The sequence below is a fragment of the Pristis pectinata genome, chromosome 38 (assembly GCF_009764475.1).
Source record: "Pristis pectinata isolate sPriPec2 chromosome 38, sPriPec2.1.pri, whole genome shotgun sequence".
Classification (NCBI taxonomy): domain Eukaryota; kingdom Metazoa; phylum Chordata; class Chondrichthyes; order Rhinopristiformes; family Pristidae; genus Pristis; species Pristis pectinata.
The window spans coordinates 3,216,387-3,239,480 of record NC_067441.1 but is presented as its reverse complement, the minus strand read 5'-3'; the positions used below and the strand labels follow the sequence as shown (position 1 = coordinate 3,239,480).

The 23,094-nt window shown below is 57.8% G+C and overlaps 1 protein-coding gene across 1 annotated transcript; it reads right to left on the bottom strand.

Moving 5' to 3' along the window:
• Positions 1-706: 706 nt before the first annotated feature.
• Positions 707-22,011, bottom strand: LOC127586921 (ras and Rab interactor 2-like). The gene is made up of 12 exons (XM_052044948.1): positions 21,644-22,011; positions 19,519-19,654; positions 15,091-15,271; positions 9,278-9,398; positions 8,812-8,884; positions 8,382-8,473; positions 6,170-6,882; positions 5,749-6,115; positions 5,003-5,308; positions 3,563-3,694; positions 2,639-2,802; positions 707-1,726 (listed from the first exon to the last, which is right to left on the bottom strand). Exons 3-12 carry the CDS (start codon positions 15,268-15,270, stop codon positions 1,379-1,381), a joined length of 2,496 nt encoding a protein of 831 aa, XP_051900908.1. The 5' UTR covers position 15,271; positions 19,519-19,654; positions 21,644-22,011; the 3' UTR covers positions 707-1,378.
• Positions 22,012-23,094: the final 1,083 nt, after the last annotated feature.

The window sequence follows — 23,094 nt, the reverse complement described above, 5'->3', positions numbered from 1 at the left end:
CTTTCTCTGTAGCTGTGACACTTTACTCTGTACTGTTATTGTTTTTACCTGTACTACCTCAATGCACTCTGTACTAACCCAATGTAACTGCACTGTGTAATGAATTGACCTGTACGATTGGTTTGCAAGACAAGTTTTTCACTGGACCTCGGTACAGGTGACAATACCAATCCTCATCCCTCCATTTCCTGCATATTCATGTCCGTCTAACAGCCTCTTAAACGCCTCTATCGTATCTGCCTCCACCTCCACCCCTGGCAGCGCGTTCCAGGCACCCACCGCTCTCTGTGTAAAAAAAAAGCCTGCCCCGCACATCCCCCTGAAACTTTTCCCCTCTCACCTTAAAGCTACAACCCTCTAGTGTTCAACATTTCTACCCTGGGTTAAGGACTGTGATGGTCTACCCCACCGATGCTTCTCATCATTTTATAGACTTCTATCAGGTCTCCCCCCAGCAGAAGTGTGTCCAACCTCTCCTTATAGCTCATACCCTCTAATCCAGGCAGCCTCATCAAAAGACACAGGACAGGACTTGGAGAGTCGATTTCATCACCAGCACAGCCCCCAAACTCAGCAGGTACGCCCCAGGCACACTACAGTGTCGGTGGTGCTGTCTGAGAGATGGGGAGTTGAAGAGAGAGGGGATCAGTCTGTTGTCTCTGTTAATGTAAAGCTTATTCCACACAAAGTCATGAAAGACAATCAGTTGCAAAGTTCTGTGAGACCTGCTCACATTATATTAATTAAAAATCTTATACATACAGCTTAAACCGAAGTGTAATCCTACACCCTAGGACAGGGTTGCAACGCAGACAGGAGATATATTAGAATTTCTACCGTAGTTTTAGACGCTTTTAGACCTCAGTGTTTCTAAGTAAGTTGGTCTCAGTACCGAAAAACGGAGATTATTAATCAACCGCGAACACACACCCACATTCCTCAGACACTCACCTGACTACCCCACACACACCCACAAAGTGAGTGCACGATGCACAGATAGGCAAATGCACAGGTAGGCAAAACACACGCACACACGGACAAACACACAGAAAAAAATATGGGCGCATTACACAGACAAATGCACACACAGAACAACACACAGGCACACAAACACAGAAGAACGCAGACAGTGCATACATGTACTTGTGCACATGACAATAAATTCTACTTTGACTTTGATTGTCCTGAATCACACCAGTCCGTATTCCCCCTCCCGAAGTTTAATTCACCAGTAACAGGGATCAGATCCACTGGAGTGCAAAAAACAACCACAAATCCAGCTCCAGGCCTCACGAGCCTACCCGTCTCCGTGGCAACCAGTAGGCCCCATTGTCCTCCAAGACACTCTGGGGCCCTGTCTCGTGGCCCGATCCAGGTGCTAGAGTGGTGGGACGTCCTCTAGATCGACAGCATTGTCCCGCTGGAGTTTGCGGTGGGCCCTGGTGGGTGCCTCCTGCTGGACAGGCCCGTAGACGAAGTAGTAGTAGTAGCCAGGCTCTTCCTGGGTCTTCAGCTCGGCCTTGATGCGCTGGGGGTGGGAGTCGGAGGGCAGGGGCCGGCAGCTGTCGTCCACCACCAGGTAGAGGCCATGCGTCGAGGGCTCGGCGACCTTGAACTTCTCGGCACAGAGCCTGCACAGGTCCGCTGCCGTGTCCGAAGGCCGCGCCACCAGCGTCTTGGCCGTGCAGCCGTGATTGGGGTCTTCGTAGGCCACGCGAAGGAAGTTCTGCCCAGGACGGGGGGGGGGGGGGGAAGAAGATAAAGAGCTCACGTCATCTAGGTTCCTCTCCCCAACTCAGGACGTCCCAGGAGGACTGGTGTTGGGCGAAGGTGGGCCCATTCCAACAGCAACAAATGGCAACAGTAGCATAGAAAGATCCCACCAACAGGGCTGAGGGGTGGGGGGAACGTGGAAAGATCCCACCAACGGGGTTTGGGAATCAATCAGCCCCAGGACACTGGGGAGGGGGGTGAGGAGGCTCTCACCCCACTTCTGATGGTGGCCGTGGGATCTTTGATGGAGAATTGAGAGTCAGAGAGAATCCCACCGCCCTCCTCACCGCCGCTCCCACAGCGCGGCGCTCCCTCCTTGCTGCACCTCGTGTGGCGCTCCCCCAGTCCCTGTCCACCATTCCAAGAGGTTCCCACTACACCAGGTCCAACAACTCACATCTCTCCCTTGCCAATGAAATGAAACTTCCTGCAGTCCATACCAACCCATTTACACCGATCCCATTCCGTACTCCCCACATTCCCAACAATTCCCCCAAGATCCTACCCCTCACCCACACCCTGGGGGCCAACTAACCCACCGACCCCACACGTCGTTGGGATGTGGGAGGAAACTGGAGCACCCGGGGGGAAACCCATGTCGTCACAGGCAGAACGTGCAAACTCCACACAGACAGACAGTGCCAGAGGTCGGGATCGAACCAGAGTCTCTGGAGATGCGTGACTGGGCCACCTTAAATCTCCCTCAACCCTGCGCTGAAATCTACCCCCCCCACCCCTCCAAATATCAGGATTGGTTCTACTCCCCACCGCACACACAGGCCGCACTCAGGCCTGGGGCTTTCCTGTCAGCCAGAAGGGGGACTCAGTGCTCCTGAAAGGACTTGTGACTCCCTGCTCCACTGACCTGGAAGTCGCTGACGGAAGGCATGGCCTCGCATGTTCTCCTTCGCTTGTGCCACTGTTTCAGAGAGTGCCTTATCTCGCTCTTGATCCCTATTGTGGGTTGGTTGACATGATAATTCTGCAGCTCAAACATGCTGGTGTACAAACTGATGAGATAGTATCCACCTGAAGGGAGGAAGGGATGATGGCTTATTCCTTTGGGGAAATTACTTTAATCAGAGTCATAACTCACTCCCGTATCAGCAAATCAAGAGGTTCGTTCTGGGTTCCCCCTTAGTCTGAACAATAGCATGTATTGAGAGGCCCCAGGCATATATTGGGACAGTATCGAGGAGCACCTGCCTCATCCAAACCAAGACATTTACATTGAGTGAGTGAGGGGTAGGAGGGGGAGTGAAGACAGCCAGTAAAAGAACAGCAAAGGAAATACCGGCCATTTGGCCCTTCTGCTCTGTGCTGGTTCCCCACATCAGACCCCTCCCCCATCCATTTATTCATCCCTCCTTGGTGGCGAAACCCCTCTCCAAACGAGGTGATGAACTTCCCAGGTTGGAACGTCCCACATTCCCATCGCTGTCCAGAATTCCCGCTGGGCTGCGTTAGAGGCTCCGGGTTCTTCCGACGTCGAGGGTGCCCCAGTCACGGAACGGGGAGGGAGGGGTGAGGAGGGCAGGTGAGGGTGGGGTAGGGAGGCTGGAGAATGGGTGAGGGAGGACGAGGGCAGGTGAGGGAGGAGGGAGGGAGACTGGACAGGGGCAGGAGGGATTGGGGAGTGTGGATGAGGGAGAAGCGAGGGGGTGAGGAGCGAGGGGGGACAAGTGAGGAGGGAGCGGAGGGGAAGAGAGGGAGGAGCGAGGCAGGGAGGGAGGACAAGCACAGGACCGACTGCGTGGCCTGGAGGCTCGTGCGGACGTGCGCTGCCTACCTTCGCCCATCAGCTCGGACTGGTCCAGCAGCTCCATCATGTACTCCACCTCCAGCGAGAGCTCAGGGAGGTCACACTGCGCCACCACGTAGGAGAGCGCAGGCAGGAACTCGTCCGCTCCGTATGGTTCTCCTGCTCGAAGGTGACCCGACCACAGCGCACCATTAGACACATGCCATACCGTACCCACCACCCCCCGTCGCCCAACCCGTCCTGTCACCCACAACCCCCCCACCCCACACTCTCAATCCCACCCATCCTGATCCTGATCCCAACCCCTTGCCCCAGGAATCACTGAGACTCCCCAGGACACACTCCAGCCCCTGCAGTACCCACCGGCCCTGGAAACCCTCTCCACCTTGGTCAGACCCAGGAGCAGACCGACGGGGAGGTTCCCCCGACCAACTGACCCACCCCCCTCCCCACCGGGTGCCCAAAGATCAGGAGAGTGGGGCTGAAGTGTGACCCAGAGCTCGATGAGCAGCCCCTTCAAACACTCAAACAAGGGCTGCAGCTCCAAGTTCCTGGAATTAACTATCACCATTTCTCCAGGTCCAACCACGTAGACGCCACAGTCAAGAAAGCTCACCAGCGTCTCTACTTCCTCAGGAGGCTAAGGAAATTCAGCATGTCCCTGGTGACCCTCACCAATTTTTACAGATGCACCACAGAAAGCATCCTATCCGGATGCAGCACGGCTTGGTACGGCAACTGCTCTGCCCAGGACTGCAAGAAACTGCAGAGAGTTGTGGACATAGCCCAGCGCATCACGGACACCAGCCTCCCCTCCATGGACTCTGTCTACACTTCTCACTGCCTCGGGAAAGCAGCCAACATAATCAAAGACCTCACCCACCCCGGACATTCTCTCTTCTCCCCCCTCCCATCGGGCAGAAGATACAAAAGCTTGAGAGCACGTACCACCAGGTTCTATCCCGCTGTCAGACTCTCGAACTGACCCCTCATACGCTAAAGATGAATTCGTGATCTCCCAATCTATGTCAATATGGCCCTTGCACCTTATTGTCTGCCTGCGCTGCACTTTCTCTGTAACTGCAACACTACATCCTGAATTCTGTTTTCCTTTTCACTACCTTGATGTACTAATGTATGGAATGATCTGTCTTGATGGCACACAGACAAAGCTTTTCACTGTATCTCAGTACATGTGACAATAATAAACCAATTCCAGTGTAGAGGGAGCTTCACTCTATGTCTGACGCCGGGAGTGTGTGATGGGACGGTGCGGAGGGAGCTTCACCCTATGTCTGACCCCGGGAGTGTGTGATGGGACGGTGCGGAGGGAGCTTCACCCTATGTCTGACCCCGGGAGTGTGTGATGGGACAGTGTGGAGGGAGCTTCATTCTGTGTCTGACCCAGGAGTGTGTGATGGGACGGTGCGGAGGGAGTGCATGATGGGACGGCGCGGAGGGACATACCTTGGGGTGTTCGTAGCCGCTCATAGATCAGTTTGCAGACGTGGAGCAGGAGGTGAACCTTCTTCACAGGAGAGTACGTCTTCTGCATCAGGCCAAACTTGAGTTTGATCTTCTCCAGGGTCCCAAGGTCCGGCAGGCTGGCTCGAACCCCCAGCCCCTGGGCACCCGCCTTCCTCACACGGCACAGGTTGTCCTTCAGCTGTTCCAGTGAGCCGTCCGCCGTGTGGAACTGCTGCAGGCTGCTGTACAACAGCTGCCTCAGGGGCTTCAGCACACTCTTGTGCATGGCCGACTCCAGGAGTCGATCTACAGGATGGGAGACAGAGGACGTGGCGTGAGGAAGGTCGGGAGAAGTTGCGACTCCCAGGATCCCGGGGCTGTGGGAGGGGATTCAGTGGGTGGGGGGAGAGTCGGTGACGGGGGAGAGTGTCCGCGGGCTGTGGGAGGGGATTCAGTGGGTGGGGGGAGTCCGTGATGGGGAAGAGTGTCCATGGGCTGTGGGGGGAGAGTCGGTGATGGGGGAGAGTGTCCGCGGGCTGTGGGAGGGGATTCAGTGGGTGGGGGGAGTCCGTGATGGGGAAGAGTGTCCATGGGCTGTGGGGGGAGAGTCAGTGATGGGGGGAGTGTACACGGGCTGTGGGAGGGGTTTCAGTGGGTGGAAGAACTTCTCCATCCCTGCCAACGTCCCAGGACAATCCGCAGGTGCACCCCCTCCCCCCCCACCCCCCCGCGTCCCCCCCCCTCACCTCTCTCCTGCTCCTCCACCAGCGCCTCTACGGTGGGATCCAGCTCCGAGCTGTGGAGCAGCACCATCTTCATGTGGCTCATGAACTGGCGGACCGACTGCAGGAGCTCGGAGCTGGAGGCGTGCTGCCCCTTGCCCTGGCGCATCAGCCCTAGGTAGTCCTGCACCAGCCCGCCGAAGTAGGTGCCCCGGTCCCTCGCCCTCTCCTCCACTGCCCTTACCAGCTTCCTTTCCGGGCTGCCGAAGGAGCTGAGGACCTTGGTGACCTTCCGGATGGGACCTCTGATCACCCAGCCCACCCTGTGACCACCCTGGGACCGGGAGGGCGGATGTTGGCGATGGTCCTCCTCCTCCTCCCTCGCCTCCTCCTCCCTCGCCTCCTCCTCCTCCTCCTCCCCCTCCCTCGCCTCCTCCTCCCCCTCCCCCTCCTCCTCCTCCTCCAGGCTGCTGAGGGACTGGGAGGTCAGGTCCCGGATGAGGGGCAGTGGGCTCCCGAGGAGTTGCCCTAACCCCTCGTCATCAGAGCTGTGGGAGAGGTCGCTGAGCCTCTGGGCCTTGGTCAGGGGCCGCCTGGAGGGCCCCCCAGGGTCCGGTTCGAGGCCGGAGGAGGGGGCGGGCACCCGGTAGCCCTCGCTCCCTTGCCCGCCGGCCGCCCTCAACTTCTTCTTGAGACGGGGCGGGGCCACGGGGGTCCTGGGGAGCTGGTAGGAGGCCTCATCGCTGTTGGTGGACGGGACCTTCCCGGGGCAAGGGGTCCCCGCCAGGGGAGTGTCCGGGGGCCGGGGGATGGGCGGGGGTGGCTGGGAGGGGGGGGACAGGGGGCTGGAGGTCTCGGTGGACACCCGCACCTTGAAGCTGCGCTTGAATTGCCCCCTCTTGCCCCCACTGGGGTCCTGCTGGGCAAAGAGAGGGTTGAAGAAGCAGAGGGCACCGTTGGGGGCGGGCGCACACACCTCCCCCGGGGTGCGGGTCCGCAGGGGGCCGAAGGGGGGTGGTGGGAGTGGCTCCCCCACCCGGCCGGACCCCGCCTCCGTCCCCTGGGGGCTGCCCGGCTCCTGGGGCGAGGCGCTGCCCAGATCCTCTGGGGGGTCAGTGGGCTGGCGGTCCCGGACGTTGAGGGTCGAGTTCCAGAATTCTGAGGGGGGGGGAGAGAGAGAGAGAGAGAGAGAGAGAGGGGAGGGAGGGAGGGAGGGAGAGGGGAGGGAGGGAGAGAGGGAGGGAGGGGAGGGAGAGAGGGGCACAGTTAGCCAGGCAATAGCACAGGGACACATTCAGCCCATCCCCCACCCCCTCCCCATCCCCCACACTACCTTCCCTCCCCCCTGCCCAACCATCCAACCCCCACTCACCCCACCCCGCCCAACCTCCCCTTCTCCCCCCCACCACCCACCCTTCCACACACCAACCCTTCACCACCCACCCACTCATCACCCACCCCAAGCCCCCTCCCACAACACCCATCTGTAGCTCCCCCCCCCACCCCACACACACCCATCCACCCCGTTCCACCCCACTGGTAATCGTTCCCCACCAATCCCCATCCAGAGACTGGGGCTGTTCCAATGTGGGGAGGGGTTACAGCCTGCACAACTCTATCAGGCACTGGGCTCCGTCCCCGCTGAGATAGTTTACCTCTCAAACCCTCCCCAATACTTCCCCCAGGGCGAAGCCGGGGGGAACACACACCAGCCCTCACTGAGGGGTCAGCGGTGGGAAGGGTGAGCAGCTTCAAGTTCCTGGGTGTCAACATCTCAGAGGATCTATCCTGGGCCCAGCACGTAAATCCAATCACGAAGAAGGCTCGCCAGCGGCTCCGCTTTCTCAGAAGTTTAAGGAGATTCCGCAGGTCATCGAAGACGCTGACAAATTTCTACAGACGTACAGCGGGAAGCATTCCGACTGGTTGCATCACCGCCTGGTGTGGAGGCTCCAGGAACGCACAAGGCCACAGAGAGCGGTGGGACTCAGCCAGTTTCACCACGGGTACAGCTCTCCCCACCATCGAGGGAGGTAGATTGGGAGATCAAGAGTTCACCTTTTAAGTGTATGAGAGGTCCGTTCAAGAGTCAAGGTAACAGCGGGATAGAAGCTGTCCTTGAGCCTGGTGGTACATGTTCGCAAACTTTTGTATCTTCTGCCCAGTGGGAGGGGGGGGAGAAGAGAGAACATTCGGGGTGGGTTGGTCTTTGATTAAGTTGGCTGCTTTCCAGGAAGTGTAGACAGAGTCCATGGAGGGGAGGCTGGTGTCCGTGATGTGCTGGGCTGTGTCCACAACTCTCTGCAGTTTCTTGCGGTCCCGGGCAGAGCAGTTGCCATCCCGAGCCGGGATGCATCCGGATGGGATGCCTTCTGCAGTGCATCTGTAAAAATTGGTGAGGATCACAGCGAATTTCCTGAGCCTTCTGGGGAAGTTGGGGAGAATTTCAGGGAAGTTGAGGGAAGATTCTTCCTCTCGGGAGGGTGGAGTGGGAGACGATTGTCCCGGGTTTCCCAGTTACCGGTTTCCCGGGATCTGTGCTCCTGGGAAAAACAAAATCAAGGATTCCTGGGGGGCAGCCAGATGGTCCTGGAGTTGACCTCCCAGAGGCAGGGTGAGGGTGGAGGGAGGGGGAGAGGGAGGGAGGGGTTACTCACCGATCCCCAGGTGCGAGATGGTCTTCAGCTGCTTGTGTGACCGAGCGCTCGCGATCGCCTGCGGGAGTTTCAACGTGAAGGGCAGAATATCCCTGGGACGGAGAGAGGGGGGAAGACGGGGGTTAGAATCGACACCTCCTCCGGTCACCAGCACAGAACGTCCCGGAGAGGCACGGCCATCGAAACACTGCAGCAGTTTGTGCATGGCAAGATCCCACCAACAGCAATACAACATGGGGGCGGGGAAAGAGAGGCGGGTGGAGGGGAGGGGAGGAGTGAGGGGGCGGGAGAGGAAGGTGAAGGGTACAGACAGATGAAGAGACACAGAGGGAGAGGGCAGGTGGGACGGAACTCCCCAGGGGTGGGGACAGACGAGCAGGGGGGTGGGGGATAGGCAGGGGTAATGGGGGTGCGGACGGGGCAGACTCACCTGGTCACACAGTAGAAGGAGATGAGGTGGAAGAGATCCTCGAAGACAACGGTTGAACCCTCCAGGGAGAAGGCTGCGGGAGGGGAGAGTTCAGGGTCAGTGCTCAGTGTGAGGGCAGGCTGCGCAATCCATACACAGGCCCATACGCAAGCCCACACACAGACTGACACACGCAAGTACACATCCACATTCTAGTATCATTGCATATGCAGACCCACATGCATTACTGCATTCCTGACACACAGATCCACACACAGTCCCACACACAGTCCATGTACCCACGCACAGACCAGTGTACCCAACACAGACCTACACACAGACCGGTGTACCTACACACAGACCCACACCCTGGTCACATCTCACATACGGGCCCACAAGTACACCGGTGCTGCCCCAGCTATGGGGGGGGAGAGAGGGGATGGGGAGGGGAGGGTGGGGAGGGGGAGAGGGGGCACTGCCCACTCACCGGTGTTGCCGCTGTCCTCGATGATGGGGAAGTCCTGGACGAAGGAGGGGTCACTGTCGTCGGCCACACGCACCGACAGCACCTTCCGCTGGGATGTGGCCGATTTACGCACCAGGAACATCTGCGTCCGGGAGAGAGGAGAGCGGTCAGAGAGCCCCCTCCTCGGTGCCCCTCCCACCACGTGGTGCCCTCTCCCAGGGCACTCCCTCCTCACCGCCCCTCCCACGGCGCTCCCTCCTCACCGCCCCTCCCGCGGCGCTCCCTCCCCGCCGCCCCTCCCGCAGCGCTCCCTCCCGCGGCCCTTTGCAACAGAAGGGAACACTTTGCGATTCCCGGCCTTCTCCTCCACTGGCCGCCTCTCTGCCCCGTCTCCGTCCCCATCCCCGTCCCCATCTCCACGAGGTCCTGAATCACAGGGACAAGGCAACACGGACACGAACATTCCTCGGAAAACCTTCAGTGTAATTCCGAGCGGACATAATGGATGGAGGCACTGCCGTGAATCTCCCCCCACCCCCAAGGTGGGCTCCCCCTTCCCCCCAGTCGGGCTCCCCCATCTCCCCCCGTCGGGAATCCGATTCTAAGCCACCCAAGGTGAAGAAATCCAATGAGACCAGTTACCTTTGGCACTGAACCTCCATTTTCCTTGTAACTTCAAGGTAGAGTGGTACAGCACAGAGACAGGCCCTTCGGCCCAACATGTCCGCGCTGACCAAGTTGTCTAACTAAGCCAGTCCCATATGCCCGTGTGTGGTCCATATCCCTGTAAACCTTTCCTATCCATTGACCTGACCAACTCTCTTCTAAACGTTGTTAATGTACCTGCCTCACCCACTTCCTCTGGCAGCTTACTCCATATACGGACCACCTTCTGTGTGAAGAAGTTGCCCCTCAGCTCCTATTAAACCTCTCCCCTCTAACCTTAAACCTGTGCCCTCTAGTTCTTAATTCCCCAACCCTGGGAAAAAGACTGTGGGCATTCGCCCTGTCTATGCCCCTCGTGGTTTGATGCACCTCTATAAGGTCACCCCTCATTCTCCAGCGCTCCAGTGAATAAATCCCTAGCCTGGCCAACCTCTCCCTATAACTCAGGCCCATGAGCCCCGGCACCCTTTTACACCCTTTCCAGCTTAATGTACTTAAATCACCAAGGTAGAGAAGGCTAGACGTTTGAAACATCGACTATCCGTTTCCCTCCACAGATGCTGCCTGACCCGCCGAGTTCCTCCAGCGCTATGTGTTACCCACAGAGACAAGGTTAGTTACTGAGTGGGAATTCTGAGCTGCTAGACTATCTCTGCCCATGAGGTGTCAGTGCAGCACCAATAATGCCAAGAGACCACTTGGGGTCACCATTGCCGCGGACAAGAAAGCTCACCAGCGCCTCTACTTCCTCAGGAGGCTAAAGAAATTCGGTTTGTCCCCTTCGACTCTCACCAACTTTTACCGATGCAACATAGAAAGCATCCTATCTGGATGTATCACGGCTTGGTACGGCAACTGCTCTGCCCAGGACTGCAAAAAACTGCAGAGAGTTGTGGACACAGCCCAGCGCATCACAGAAACCAATCTCCCCTCCATGGACTCTGTCCTTACCTCTCGCTGTCTTGGTGAAGCAGCCAGCATAATCAAAGACCCCACCCACCCGGGTTATTCTCTCTTCTCTCCTCTTCTATCAGGTGGAAGATACAGGAGCCTGAGGGCACGTACCACCAGGCTCAAGGACAGCTTCTACCCCACTGTGATAAGACTATTGAATGGTTCCCTTATACAATGAGATGGACTCTGACCTCACGATCTACCTTGTTGTGACCTTGCGCCTTATTGCACTGCACTTTCTCTGTACTGTTATTGTTTTTACCTGTACTACATCAATGCACTCTGTACCAACCCAATGTAACTGCACTGTGTAATGAATTGACCTGTACGATCGGTTTGCAAGACAAGCTTTTCACTGTACCTCGGTACAAGTGACAATAATAAATCAATACCAATACTAACCCGGAGTAGCCGGATACTCAGTGCGGTTACTGGAGTAGGTCAGAGGGGAGGGATCGTGTGGTAACTCCCCTCCCAACTCCCCAAAGCCTGTCCACCTTCTGCAAGGTTCAAGTCAGGCGTATGTTGGAACACTCTGCACTGGCCCGGATCAGGGCAGCTTCAACAACACTCCAGAAGCTCGACACCTCCCAGGACAGAGCAGCCTGCTTGACGGGCACCCCATTCACTCGCTCCACCACCGACGCACAGAAGCAGCAGTCTGTACCGTCCGCCACTCACCCAGACTCCTCAGACAGCGCCTTCCAAACCCACTCCCTCTCCCAGATGGAAGCACAAGGGCAGCAAAGGCACAGGAAACACCACCCCCCGGCCACCGCAGCTTCCCCTCCCGACAACACCCCATCCCGACTGGGAAATATATCGCCGTTCCTTCACCGCCGCTGGGTCAAAGTCCCGGAACTCCCTCCCCAACAGCACCGTGGGTACACCCACACCTCAGAGACTGCAGCGATTCCAGAAGGCAGCTCACCACCACCTCCTCAAGGGGCAACTAGGGACGGGCAATTAAATGCTGCCTCAGCCCATGAAGCCCACGTCCCTGGATTGACAAAACAAAAATCGTGGCTGCTGTGATTGTATTTTTGAAGAAGGCACACGAACAAACCGCTTGCTTCTCGAGACTGGCTCACAGAGTGTAGCCTCTGTTATTTAACACTGCCCACTTACTCCACACTGTCCAACCCCCGGAGACCTTTCACCCCTTGCTGATTGAGGGTCAATCTACCTTGGCCTCAAACATCTTCAAGGACTCTGCTTCCAGCTGCCCCTCGGTGAAAACATTTCACCCCATTTCTTTCTTAAACGGGCAACACCTCATTTTTAAACAGACCCCAGTTATAGAGTCAAACAGCATCAAACAGGCCCTCTGGGCCTTCGAGCCCACGCCAGTCAGACAGTCGGACAGCACGGATACAGGCCCTTCAGCCCAACTCATCCATGCTGACCAAGATGCCCATCTGAGCTATTTGTCCATGTTTGGTCCATACCCTTCTACACCTTTCCCATCCATGGACCTGTCCAAATATCTTGTAAATGTTGTTAATGTACCTGCCTCAACCACTTCCTCTGGCAGCTCCTTCCATGTACGGACCACCCTCTGGGTGAAAAAGTTGCGCCTCAGGTCCCTATTAAATCTCTCCCCTCTCACCTTAAACCCGTGCCCTCTAGTTCTTGATTCCCCAACCCTGGCAAAAAGACTGTGTGCATTCACCCTATCGATGCCCCTCATGATTTTATACACCTCTGTATTTTATACACATCATTCTCCTACACTCCAATGAAAAAAAGTCCCAACCTGCTCAACCTCTCTCCGTAACTCAGTCCCTCAAGTCCCGGCAACGTCCTCGTAAATCTCCTCTGCATCTTTCCAGCTTCATGCCATCTTTCCTATAGCAGGCTGACCAAAACTGAACACACCATTCCAAGTGGAGCCTCACCAGCGTCTTGTACAATTGCAACGTAACCTCCCAACTCCTGTACTCGACCACTATTTATACTAATCCCACGTTACTCCTGTTTGCTTTACTTCTCCCCACTTTCCCATCCACTCCTCCCAGATTCTACCCCTCACCCACACACTAGGGGGGCAATTTACAGTGGCCGATTAACCCACGGACCCCGCACGTCATGGGGATGTGGGAGGGAACCGGAGCACCCGGGGGAAACCCACGCGGTCACAGGGAGAGCGTGCAAACTCCACACACACACACACACACACACACACACACACACACACACACACAGCGCCGGAGGTGGGGATTGAACCCGGGTCTGTGGCGCTGTGAGACAGCGGCTCCCCTCGCTGCGCCACTGAGCCGCCCAGTTCTAGATTCTCCCGACATCCTCGTTACACCCACCCTGTCAGGATCTAACATGCTTCAACGAAGTCCCCTCTCCCTCTGACAAACTCCAGCAGACACAAGCTCACCCTGACCAACCTCTCCTCAAAAGATAAGATCTTTATTAGTCACATGTACATTGAAACACACAGTGAAATGCATTTTTTGCAATAGTGTTCTGGGGGGGGGCAGCCCGCAAGTGTCGCCACGCTTCTGACACCAACATAGCATGCCCACAACTTCCTAACCTGTACGTCTTTGGAATGTGGGAGGAAACCGGAGCACCCGGAGGAAACCCACACAGACACGAGGAGAACATACAAACTCCTTACAGACAGCAGCGGGAAATGAACCCGGGTCACTGGCGAGGTAATAGCGTTACACTGACTGCTACACTACCGTGCCTGCCCACCGGACTAACACTTCGGTTGTGACAACTTTCCTTGAACTGCTTCCAACACGTTCACATCCTTCCGCAAGTGAGGAGACCAACGCCGTACACGGTACTTCAGATGTGGCCTGTCGAATGCACTAATTGCTGTAAAACCACGTTCAAAACCCTGAATCGGAACCGTCTCGTGGGGCTGAGGTTTTTTTATTTATTCATTCACGGGACGTGGGCTTCACAGGCTGAGGCAGCATTTAATTGCCCGTCCCTAGTTGCCCCTTGAGGAGGTGGTGGTGAGCTGCTGTCTTGAACTGCTGCAGTCCTTGAGGTGTGTGTCTACTGTTGGGGAGGGAGTTTCGGGATGGTGAAGGAACGGCAATATATTTCCCAGTCGGGATGGGCTGTGGCCGGGAGGGGAAGCTGCTGGGTGTGGTGTTCACTGTATTCTGCTGCCCTTTTGTCATTCCAGCTGGTGAGTTTGGAAGGTGCTGCCTAAGAAGTCTCGGTGAGTTGCTACAGTGCGTCCTGTAGACGGTACACACTGCTGCTGAGTGTCAGTGATGGAGTGAGTGAGTGGTGATGGTGCAGGGTCCTGCTCCAGGGTTTCGACCCAAAACACTGACAGTTCCTTCCCCCGCCCCCCCCCCCCCCCCCGATGCTGCTCGAACCGCTGAGTTCCTCCAGTAGATTGTGTGTTGCTCCAGATTCCAGTATCTGCGGTCTCTTGTGTCTCTACCCAGCAGTGAGAGCCCAGGGGTGAACCCAGAGACGGAATCAAGAACCTTCTTCAGTCCAATAGACACCTCAGCCCCTACTTCCCTCCCTGTACACTCAGGACTGTGAGGCCAGATCCTGCTCTAACCCCATCTACAAGTTTGCAGATGACATCACTGTAGTGGGCCATATCTCAAATAACGATGAGTCGGAGTACAGGAACGAGGTAGGGAGCCTAGTGACACAGTGTCGTGGCAACAAACTTTCCCTCAACATCAGCAAAACAAAAAAGCTGGTCATTGATGTCAAGAAGCAGAGTGGAGCACATGCCCCTGTCTGTGTCAGCGGTGCTGAGGTGGAGAGGGTTGAGAGCTTCAAGTTCCCAGGTGTAAACGTCACCAAAAGCTCTGGTCCAACCACGTAGACGCCACGGCCAAGAAAGCACACCAGAAAGCGAAGGAAATTTGGCATGTTCCCTTTGACCCTCACCAATTTTTATCGATGCACCACAGAAAGCATCCTATCCGGATGCATCCCAGCTTGGTACGACAACTGCTCTGCCCGGGACCACAAGAAACTGCAGAGAGCTGTGGACACAGCTCGGCGCATCACGGAAACCAACCTCTCCTCTGTGGACTCTGTCTACACTTCCCGCTGCCTCAGGAAAGCAGCCGGCATAATCAAAGACCCCACCCACCCCGGACATTCTCTCTTCTCCCCCCTCCCATCGGGCAGAAGATACAAAAGCTTGAGAACACGTACCACCAGGGGGAAGGGGGAGAGGGAGAGGAGGGGGAGGTTTCGGTACTCACCCCGGGGTTCTCTCGCTGCAGGATGTGCAGGGATGTAGCAGAGTTCATGCTGAGCTGCAGCCACACCGAGTGGGTGAAGATCAGACGGTCCAACACGCTGACCTTGCTGAGGGAGGGTTTGTGCACCGGCTGCTGGGAGGGCGGTGTGTCAGGGGCGTCGTAAACCGGGTCGTCCTGCATACTGTGGAGAGGGAAGGGATGGGTCAGGTAAACATCACCCCTGTCCCGTTCAATCCCACCATCTGCTCCCCCAACGGGACCCCACCCCCTCCCGTTCACCCCCACCGTCCGGTCCCCCAATGGGACCCCTCCCCTCCCCATTCACCCCCACCGTCCGGTCCCCCAATGGGACCCCTCCCCTCCCCATTCACCCCCACCGTCCGGTCCCCCAATGGGACCCCACCCCCTCCCGTTCACCCCCACCGTCCGGTCCCCCAATGGGACCCCTCCCCTCCCCATTCACCCCCACCGTCCGGTCCCCCAATGGGACCCCTCCCCTCCCCATTCACCCCCACCGTCCGGTCCCCCAATGGGACCCCACCCCCTCCCGTTCACCCCCACCGTCCAGTCCCCCAATGGGACCCCACCCCCTCCCGTTCACCCCCACCGTCCGGTCCCCCAATGGGACCCCTCCCCATTCACCCCCAGTCCGGTCCCCCAATGGGACCCCACCCCCTCCCCATTCACTCCCACCGTCCGGTCCCCCAATGGGACCCCTCCCCTCCCCTCCCCATTCACCCCCACCGTCCGGTCCCCCAATGGGACCCCTCCCCTCCCGTTCACCCCCACCGTCCGGTCCCCCAATGGGACCCCTCCCCTCCCCATTCACCCCCACCGTCCGGTCCCCCAATGGGACCCCTCCCCTCCCGTTCACCCCCACCGTCCGGTCCCCCAATGGGACCCCTCCCCTCCCCTCCCCATTCACCCCCACCGTCCGGTCCCCCAATGGACACAAACCGTTGCTGTCATCTCATCAGAAACAATGCAGGAGGCCACTTGGCCCCTCAATCTGCTACCCCCATTCAGTAAGATCATGGCTGATCCAAAAGTGGCATCAGCACCGTTTCCCACTGGTCCCAACGCCCCGCACCTCACCGAGTTCGCCTTCCACAGGGGTGGGGGCATGGGGTCGCCCTGCCCCTGCGACTCCCCGAGGGCAGAGGGAGGGTGCTGAGCCTCGTCTTACCACGTACCGGAGAGAGCCTCGTCCCGCTGTGAGGGAAGGAAGCAGGGGATCTGCGGCAGGACATGAAGAGTCCTGAGCTGCAGCAATGGAGAAGTGAGATGGTGACGGGAGGGGGAGGGGGAGGGGGAGGGGGCACTGGGTGAATGCACCAACCCCCGCCTCGCGGAATGACGCAAAGCCTTACACAACTCCTCACCACATCCTCTCACCACCTCCATCCCAGTGTGATCCTTCCCACCCACAGCTCACACACAGAGGGAAATCCCACTGCACCGTCCCAATGCGCACACTCAAGTTCACCGAGACGGGGAGGGGTGTCAGGGCCGCAGGGGGTTACAGAGACGGGGATGGGTGAAGGGGCCGGAGGGGGTTACAGAGACGGGGAGGGGTGAAGGGGCCGGAGGGGGTTACGGACACGGGGAGGGGTGTTTTACCATTGAGGTGTTGCCAAACCTTGCTCTGGTTTGATGGCGCAGTGGGACTGGGAGTGAATTTGGAAACAGAGGGTTGGGGGATGGGGAGGAGACTGCGCAAATCTCAGTGAGGGAGGCCTGACAGGACCATGGTGAGAGAATCCCCCAGGAGGCATCAGAGAGACGGGAAGGCTCCGACTGCGGATCAGCAGCACTGTGTGTGGGACCCGTCCCCCAGTGAGGGTCAGGCATCGGTGGGAGCAACCCAAGGCTTCACCATGACGACTAGGCCCAGAACATTTGTCCCCAGATGTGTTGGGACATCCTGGCAAAGGCCTCACCCACTTTAAGTGCATGAGTGGGAGCTGCCCTCGAACCTGGACACACGTTTAACATTCCGGGCACCAGGGCGCTCGTTAAGATGAAATGAAACATGGCCTGGCATTCCAGAGGTTGACTCTGGATTGCGGAAGATCAAAGGGAATAATTCCAGGACCTGGGCGTGCAAGGGAGGGTCCCATGTCACGTGCCCTGAGGGAAAGACGTCATGGTTTGAAGGAATCATTGACACAAAAGATCCCAACCAGCGAGATGCAAGGCTCCAATTAAGCTGCCGTCGCCATGGTGACCTGGCTTGGGCCTACATGCTTACACTACGTGCAGGTAGTGACAAGCAGAAAGTTTGGGCCGGGTGTTACTGGCAAGTTAAAGGAGTGAAAGATAACCTAAACTACACAACGGGGCACTGCCTATCCTCTCCCTCTGCATTCACCACTGCGTGGCCGGATTCTGCCCAAATCCCATCTCAATTGCCAATGGTACCAACATGGTGGGCCGGATCTCAAGTAACGATGAGTCGGAGTACAGGAGGCAGGTAGAGAGCTTAGTGACATGGTGTCATGACAACAACCTTTCCCTCAATGTCAGCAAAACAAGAGAGCTGGTCATTGACTTCAGGAAAGGGGGTGGCGCACACGCTCCTTGTTCACGTCAATGGTGCTGAGGTCAAGAGGGTTGAGAGCTTCAAGTTCCTAGGTGTAAACATCATCAGTAGCTTGTCCTGGTCCAACCATGTAGACGCCACAGCCAAGAAAGCGAACCAGCGCCTCTTCTTGCTCAGGAGGCTAAAGCAATTCAGCATGTCCCGTTGACCCTCACCAATATTTATTGATGTGATGTACCGTAGAAAGCATCCTATCTGGATGCATCCCGGCTTGGGACGGCAACTGCTCTGCCCAGAACCACAAGAATCGGCAGAGAGTTGTGGACACAGCCCAGCGCATCACAGAAACCAGCCTCCCCTCCATAGTCTCTGTCTACACTTCCCGCTGCCTCGGGAAAGCAGCTAACATAATCAAAGACCCCACCCACCCCGGACATTCTCTCTTCTCCCCTCTCCCATCGTGTAGAAGATACAAAAGCCTGAAAGCACGTACCACCAGGCTCAAGGACAGCTTCTATCCCACTGTTATAAGACTATTGAACGGTTCCATCATACAATAAGGTGGACTCTTGACCTCACAATCTACCTCATTGTGGCCCTTGCACCTTATTGTCTGCCTGCACTGCCCTTTCTCTGTAACTGTGACACTTTATTTGGCATTCTGTTATTGTTTTCCCTTGTACTGCCTCAATGTACTGATGTGATGAAATGATCTGTATGGATGGCATGCAGAACAACGTTTTTCACTGTACCTCAGTACATGTGACAGTAATAAACCAATTACCACTGAATCTGCCAGGATATGGGACCCATTCCCCCAGTGAGGGTCAGTGTGTGTATGTGGGACCCGTTCCCCCAGTGAAGGTCAGTGTGTGTGTGTGTGTGTGTGTGTGTGTGTGTGTGTGTGTGTGTGTGTGTGTGTGTGTGTGTGTGTGTGTGTGTGTGACCCATTCCCCCAGTGATGGTCAGTGTGTGTGTGGGACCCGTCCCCCTCTGTGTGTGTGTGTGTGTGTGTGTGTGTGTGTGTGTCCCATCAAGTCACATCACCTTTGAACTCCCACCCCCACCCCCAACCTTAACAGCGTGTCCTCTGGTGTTTGACATTTCTACCCTGGGGTAAAGATTCTGACCATTTACCTTATCTCTGCCTCTCAGAATTTTAAAAACCTCTATCAGGTCTCCCCTCAGCCTCCGACACTTCAGAGAGAACAACCCAAGTTTGTCCAACCTCTCCTTATAACTCACACCCTCTAATCCAGGCAGCATCCTGGTGAACCTCTTCTGCACCCCCTCCAAAGCTTTCACATCCTCCCTGTAACAGGGCAACCAGAACGCCACACAATACTCCAAGTGCGGTCTGACTAAAGTTTTATACAGCTGCAACGTGACTTCCTTACTCTTATACTCAGCATCCCTACCAATAAAGGCAAGCGTGCCGTACGCCTTCTTTACCACCTTATCCACACGTAGCCCCTCTCAGTGAACTGTGGACCTGGACTCCAAGATCCCTCTGTACCTCAGTGCTACTACGGGGCCCACCATTAACTATACACTTTCCCCTCCCATTTGACCTCCCAAAGTGCAACACCTCACACTTGCCCAGATTAAACTCCATCTGCCATTTCTCTGCCCACATCTGTAACTGATCTATAACCTGGTGTATTCTTTGATAGGAGAAGGGAGAGATGGGATTCTCTGGGGAGATGTGGCAGTTTTACCCAGAGCAGGTGAAGGAGAGATTTAATCAGGGCATTCAAACCCTCCCCAGGGCTTCTGACATAGGAAATGAGGGGCATCTGTTTCGGGACGGGATGGAGCAGGAGGGTTGGAGGTCAGAGGGAGACAGAGCAAAAGAATTCAGTGCAAGAACCAGGGGTAGGTCTTACCTGACCTCAGGGGCCGGTCACACCTGACCTCAGGGGCCGGTCACACCTGACCACAGGGGCCGGTCACATTGCAGGGTTTCGATTCCATTTTCCAACCCTGGTGTCTGAGTCAGCGCCAAGAGGAGGGTGAGTCGGACTGGTGGTGTGACAGGAAGAAAGAGATAAGGGGAGGGAGGGGGGGACAGAGGGAGGGGGGTCAGGGGGGGGGACAGAGGGAGGGGGGGACAGAGGGAGGGGGGGGGGACAGACAAGAGACACAGAAAGAGTGAGAGTGTGTATGGAGGGAACCACAGAAAGAGGGAGGGAACAAATAGGATACGTCCCAAATGTCTCCCCCCACCCTATTCCCCTCCCTTTTGCCTCCTGCCCCTCCCCACATCCATCCATATCCCTCCCTCCCTCCTCTCCCCTTTCAACCTCCCTCCATCCCCTCTCTTTCTCTATCCCCCTCCCTCCTTCCTTCTCCCTCCCTCCTTCCCTCTCTCCCTCCCTCCTTCCCTCTCTCCCTCCCTCCCCCCTTCCCTCTCTCCCTCCCTCCCCTCTCTCCCTTCCCTCCCTCCTCCCTCCCTCCTCTCTCCCTCCCTCCTTCCCCCTCCCTCCCTCTCCCTCCCTCCCTCTCCCCCTCCCTCCCTCTCCCTCCCTCCTTCCCCCTCCCTCCCTCTCCCTCCTTCCCCCTCCCTCCCTCTCCCTCCTTCCCCCTCCCTCCCTCTCCCTCCTTCCCCCTCCCTCCCTCTCCCTCCTTCCCCCTCCCTCCCTCTCCCTCCTTCCCCCTCCCTCCCTCTCCCTCCCCCTCCCCCTCCCTCCCCCTCCCCCCCCCTCCCCCTCCCTCCCCCTCCCCCCTTCCCCCTCCCTCCCTCTCCCCCCTTCCCCCTCCCTCCCCCTCCTTCCCCCTCCCTCCCTCCCCCTCCTTCCCCTCCCTCCCTCCCCCTCCTTCCCCCTCCCTCCCTCTCCCTCCTTCCCCCTCCCTCCCTCTCCCTCCTTCCCCTCCCTCCCTCCCCCTCCCTCCCTCCCCCTCCCTCCCCCCCCTCCCTCCCTCCCCCTCCCCCCCCTCCCTCCCCCTCCCTCCTTCCCCCTCCCTCCCTCCCCCCCCCTCCCCCCCTCCCTCCCTCCCCCTCCCCCCCCTCCCTCCCCCTCCCTCCTTCCCCCTCCCTCCCTCTCCCTCCCTCCCTCTCCCTCCCTCCCCCTCCCTCCCTCCCCCTCCCTCCCCCTCCCTCCCCCTCCCTCCCTCCCCCTCCCTCCCCCTCCCTCCCCCCCTCTCCCTCCTTCCTCCCTCTCTCCCTCCCTCTCTCCCTCCTTCCCTCACTCCCCTCCCTCTCCTTCTCTCTCCTTCTCCCTCCCTCCCTCTCTCCCTCCCTCTCTCCCTCCCTCCTCCCTCTCTCCCTCCCTCCTTCCTCCCTCTCTCCCTCCCTCCTTCCTCCCTCTCTCTTTCCTTCCCTCCCTCTCTCCCCCTCCCTCCCTCCCTCTCTCCCCCTCCCTCCCTCTCTCCCCCTCCCTCCCTCTCTCCCCCTCCCTCCCTCTCTCCCCCTCCCTCCCCCTCCCTCTCTCCCCCTCCCTCCCTCCCTCTCTCCCCCTCCCTCCCTCCCCCTCTCCCCCTCCCTCCCTCCCTCCCTCTCTCCCCCTCCCTCCCTCCCTCTCTCCCCCTCTCTCCCCCTCCCTCCCTCCCTCCCTCTCGCCCCCACCCTCTGTCCCCCTCCCTCTCTCCCCCACCCTCCCACCCTCTCTCCCTCCCTCTCTCCCCCTCCCTCCCTCCCTCCCTCTCTCCCCCTCCCTCCCTCCCTCCCTCCCTCCCTCCCTCTCTCCCTCCCTCCTTCCTCCCTCTCTCCCTCCCTCCTTCCTCCCTCTCTCCCTCCCTCCTTCCCCCTCTCTTCCTCCCTCTCTTCCTCCCTCTCTCCCTCTCTCCCTCTCTCCCTCCCTCCTTCCTCCCTCTCTCCTTCCCTCCTTCCTCCCTCTCTTCCTCCCTCTCCCCTCTCCTCCCTCTCTCCCCCTCTCTCTCCCCTCTCTCCTCTCTCCCTCCCTCCCTCCCTCCCTCCGTCCCTCCGTCCCTCCGTTGCGGAAGGCCCTCCCGTTGATCCCGCGGGGATCCGATCCCGGGAGGGGAGACCAGCCCATCCCGCGGGCGCCTCACCTGCAGCTGCCGTGGAGTCTTGCTGTGCAGCGGGGCGGCCGGCAGCCGGTGAGCGAGGGGCTGCTCCGGGGGTGTGCCGCAGGGTCTTCCCGCCCGCCTGCCCGCCTCTCCCCGGGAAAAACTTCGCCAACTTTTTGACAGGCAAGAGGTGTCTGCGCAGGCGCAGCACATGGAAGGAGCCCTCAGAAGGGAAACTCCCTGAAATCCCCGGGAAGTTCAATCGAGAAAACAGAAGGAAGAGTGTCTGGGGAATGGCCATTCGGCCCCTGAAGTTTGTGATGGACATTGGACTCAGAGGGCAGGCAGGACATCAAGTAGCCAAGCAATTAGGAGTAAGGAGTCAGAGTTTATACAGCATGGAAACAGGCCCTTCGGCCCAACTGGTCCGTGGTGACCAGGGGTGGTCAGTGCGTGGCTGAGCTAATCCCATTCGCCAGCGTTTGGCCGATATCCTAACCCTTTCCTATCCACCTACCTGCCCAAACATCGTAATCGTACCCACCTCCACCTCCTCTGGCAGCTCGTTCCATGTCCCCACCACCCTCCCTGTGAAAAAGTTGCTCCTCGGGTCCCCCTTTCTTCCCCTCTCACCTTAGACCTATGCCCCCTAGTTTTAGTCTCCCCTCCCCCCCCCCAGGGAAAAAGACTGGCCATTTGTCCCATCTATGCCCTTCATGATTTTATGAAAAGGTCACCCCTCAGCTTCCTTCGCTCCTGGGAAAACAATCCCAGCCTTATCCGGTGGTCAGGAGAGGGCAGGCGCTGGAGTCTGGAACAACAAGCAATCTGCTGGAGGAACTCAGCGGGTCGAGCAGCATCTGTGGGGGGGTGGGAGGAATTGTTGACTTTTCGGGTCTGTGTGTCAACCAGGGACTGATCCAGCCTCTCCTTAAAACTGGAGCCCTCCAGTCCCGGGAACATCCCTGTGAATCCTTTCCGCACACTCTCCAATTTAATCACATCCTTCCTACAGCTGGGCGACCAGAACTGCACACAACACTCCAACTACAGCCTAACCAACAACTTGTAACGTGACAAGTGCAACTCCTTAAGATATTTGTATTAGTCACACGTACATCAAAACACACAGTGAAATGCATCCTTTGCGTAGAGTGTTCTGGGGGCAGCCCACAAGTGTCGCCACGCTTCCGGCGCCAACATAGCATGCCCACAACTTCCCAACCCGTAGGTCTTTGGAATGTGGGAGGAAACCCGAGCACCCGGAGGAAACCCACACAGACATGTGGGGAGAACGTACAAACTCCTTACAGACAGCGGCAGGAATTGAACCCGGGTCACTAGCGCTGTAATAGCGTTACGCTAACCGCAGGGGGCCACGTGAGCAACAATGGTGCTACCTGTACTACCTCAATGTAACTGCACAGGACAAGCGTTTCACTGTACCTCGGTACAAGTGACAATAATAAACCAACACCAATGTTGGCGTAACA

Bases quoted from the DNA above. Each gene is read 5' to 3' on its own strand.
- LOC127586921 (XM_052044948.1), bottom strand. From the start codon at position 15,270: ATGCAGGACGACCCGGTTTACGACGCCCCTGACACACCGCCCTCCCAG. The intron at 6,883-8,381 runs GTGAGTAACCCC...CCCCCCCCTCAG, and splicing joins CATCTCGCACCTGGGGATCG to AATTCTGGAACTCGACCCTC. The intron at 3,695-5,002 runs GTATGTCCCTCC...ACCTTCGAGCAG, and splicing joins GCGGCTACGAACACCCCAAG to GAGAACCATACGGAGCGGAC.